Source organism: Sesamum indicum, linkage group LG2 (assembly GCF_000512975.1).
Source record: "Sesamum indicum cultivar Zhongzhi No. 13 linkage group LG2, S_indicum_v1.0, whole genome shotgun sequence".
NCBI classification, from domain to species: Eukaryota; Viridiplantae; Streptophyta; class Magnoliopsida; order Lamiales; family Pedaliaceae; genus Sesamum; species Sesamum indicum.
Genome location: NC_026146.1, coordinates 17,326,249 through 17,329,114, shown reverse-complemented (window position 1 = coordinate 17,329,114; position 2,866 = coordinate 17,326,249). Strand labels below are relative to the sequence as shown.

At 38.5% G+C, this 2,866-nt stretch overlaps 1 protein-coding gene across 1 annotated transcript; it reads right to left on the bottom strand.

The window, feature by feature from the left end:
• On the bottom strand, positions 214-2,620 carry LOC105156551 (homeobox-leucine zipper protein ATHB-13). Its single transcript, XM_011072715.2, has 3 exons — positions 2,163-2,620; positions 1,514-1,902; positions 214-912 (listed from the first exon to the last, which is right to left on the bottom strand). The coding sequence occupies exons 1-3, from the start codon at positions 2,290-2,292 to the stop codon at positions 553-555; spliced, it is 879 nt and encodes a 292-aa protein (XP_011071017.1). The 5' UTR covers positions 2,293-2,620; the 3' UTR covers positions 214-552.

The window sequence follows — 2,866 nt, the reverse complement described above, 5'->3', positions numbered from 1 at the left end:
ATCAGCTTCTGCTGAAATCTCCCCCCATTTTACCAACAAAATGGACTGGATGAAAATTAACTCATTCGTCTAAGAATTTATGCTGTTTCACTTAATAATTAAATTTATGTTATGCAAGAACACAGAGGTAAAAATGTGGACAAAGGGAGAAAAATTTGCATGGAGATAAATCTTTTTTTTTTTTTTTTTCTTAATCAGACGGGAGATCATAAATCAGGTAACTAGCAAAATTTCAACTTTCAAGCACACATTTTTTGCAGGGTTTCAATGAAATCAAGAAACATGATGGTAATATGCAAGCAAGAGATGACCCGTTTACATTAGTAACTTATAGCTTATTCCCCTCCAGCTCCTCAGATACTTCCGGTCTTAAACTTTTACTACTTTGTACACCAAAGCTAAAGTATCAAAACATGAAATTTGATCATATCAACTCATCAAATACACTAACTTGGTCTTCGATCTCGATCCGTCTCTTCCAAAAGGGCAATCTTTAGCAATTCAGCAGGCCAATTTGAACCCCCGTCAGCGCGATCCAAGAGTTTTCCCAATTTAATTGAAATGTTGTTGCTCTAGCCACGGCCAAAATCCAGTCTGATCATCCATCCCACAGAACATATTGCACAGGCTTTCTTCCTTAACAGATTGGTCCATTTTCGGGCACTGAATTTCGGGCCTGGAGGGATTGTGAAAGAGCTGCTGCGCCACTCCACTTGGCCTGATCAATGAAGATGGAAAGAGGGGCCTGCCTGCATTTGTGGGATGTGCGGGTAAAGGGCTGTCGATGGCTGGGGTTCTTGAAATATCCAACTTGATTTCCGAACTGTTCTCACTTCTGTTACTGCAAGAACCTTCTGTTTCTTTGTTCAGATTGATGGATTCTGTTGGCTCCTTGTTCTTCAGTGCCATTATCTGCAAATCATTAATCTAATTATTGTTTCTTCACCAGTCTATAACAAGAAATTACTTTGTTTACTACCTTGAATACCACCAAAATTTCAATTTCCAACTTTACAGAACGTCCTGAGTTTGTTAACAAGTAAGCCATGTGAACAATACTTTGAGGCCAATTAAAGAATTAAAATGCAAAGACTTTGATGATAATTCTAAAATATATGTCGTACTATACCAAAAATCTTTATTTATACCAAGCCCTGATAAGGGCACAATTTCCAATATAATTAATAATTACTCAGAATATGATAATTTCCCATGACATTTAACCTGTATTTTTGTGCTCGTGTGCAATCTTGCAGCAGCCATGAGACAAATAATAGAGCTTCTGCCAAGATCCTTCTCTTCATCAGGAAATAAGCATAACCACAATAATTAACCATGCACTGTAACTAATTCTTATGGCCATGGCCCGAATCAAGGCGCCTTTTTAGTCTATTTTACAATCTAATTATATGCATCAAAAAATCTAAAGATATGCATAAAATCACACCAGCACCTCCATTAAGACTTATATATGCCAATTTTTTTACAGTTGTAAACAACTGTTTTACTGTACCTCGGCGTGAAGTTTCTGATTCTGTGCCTGAAGTGCATCATTCTCCGCTTTGACAGCTTCAAACTGTCTCTTGAGAAGGTCATAATCTTTCTCCAACTGCTTAGTCTTCCATCGGGCCCTCCTGTTCTGAAACCAAATAGCAATCTGTCTGGGCTGGAGGCCAAGGGCCCGGGCCAGCTGCATTTTCCTTTCGGGCTCAAGCTTATTACCTAGCTCGAAGTTCTTTTCCAGCGTCTTCACTTGCTCCATGTTGAGCCTCCTCTTCTTCTCCCCAACTTGCGACCCGTCGTCTGATAATTCATCCTCTCCATGATTGTTCATCTCTTCGCAGACATCGATTCCTGTTGAAAATCCCATCGACGATCTCTTCCCTAGTAGTGGAGCCACTCCTGCAATGTTTTATCAAGCCACTTCCACTTGTAATCTTGAAATGATCTCATCAAAAGAAGCAAAGAAAAGAAAGAAAGTAAAACTGATTCTTAACGCGGTTTTTTTTCTCACTTCTTTTCCTAAAGTAGGAATGAAATTTTCAATGTTCCTCGGTAGTGTCAAAAGTTGTCCAAACTCCATATAATTGGTACTGTTTTTCTTTTTGCCCAAAAACCCCATTACGAGGGGGAAAAAAAACATAAAGAAGTATGTAACGTACCATGAAATTCTTGAGGAGTACTGCAAGAGGGAAGAAGTGGAGGTAGAGAAGTGGAAGGGTGAGTGTGTTCATCTTGATGAGGAGTTTGAAGCATGAAATTGGGGTGGAAAAATGCCATTTCTGTACTCATCACCTATTGTAACAGTACAACTGATTCCACCTGCAGTTTGAGTGACTGGAAAACTGGTAATAATTCAGCAGCCATGATTGTTTTCTTCAGACAGAATGATTCAAGGGTGTTGTAGTATATATGCACCCAATATCACTCACATATAGTTCAAATCAATGGAGAGATAATTTGGTCAGGTTGGACCTATAGAGATGCATTCATATCTCTCTGATGGATGTAGCTTATATACCTTATCGGCTTCAAGAAGAGGGTTTCCTGATGTGTTTGTGTGTGTGGAGAGGTCTGTTTTGAATTGTGAGAAATGGATTTTTTATATTAATGCGTTTTGCTTTCATTACAAGTTAGATACATAAATGGACACAGTACGTCGTAAATTAACATAAAAAAGATATGTAAGAAATTAAGGAAAAAAAATGGTAATTTGGTATAGTTTATGGTGTGAAGTGGGGTGCATATTTTTCTACACGGACAGTTGTCATTGAGGAATTTGTATGGGGGTTGATTCCTTTGGTAAAGGGGGGGAAATGGGTTCAGATTATATGGTTTTAAAAGGAGAAGTGGGTGACTTAGAGGG

Coding starts and splice junctions, on each gene's coding strand:
- LOC105156551 (XM_011072715.2), bottom strand. CDS start 2,292: ATGAGTACAGAAATGGCATTTTTCCACCCCAATTTCATGCTTCAAACT. Junction 1,903..2,162: donor TACTCCTCAAGAATTTCATG/GTACGTTACATA, acceptor AAAACATTGCAG/GAGTGGCTCCACTACTAGGG. Junction 913..1,513: donor ATCAGAAACTTCACGCCGAG/GTACAGTAAAAC, acceptor AATGATTTGCAG/ATAATGGCACTGAAGAACAA.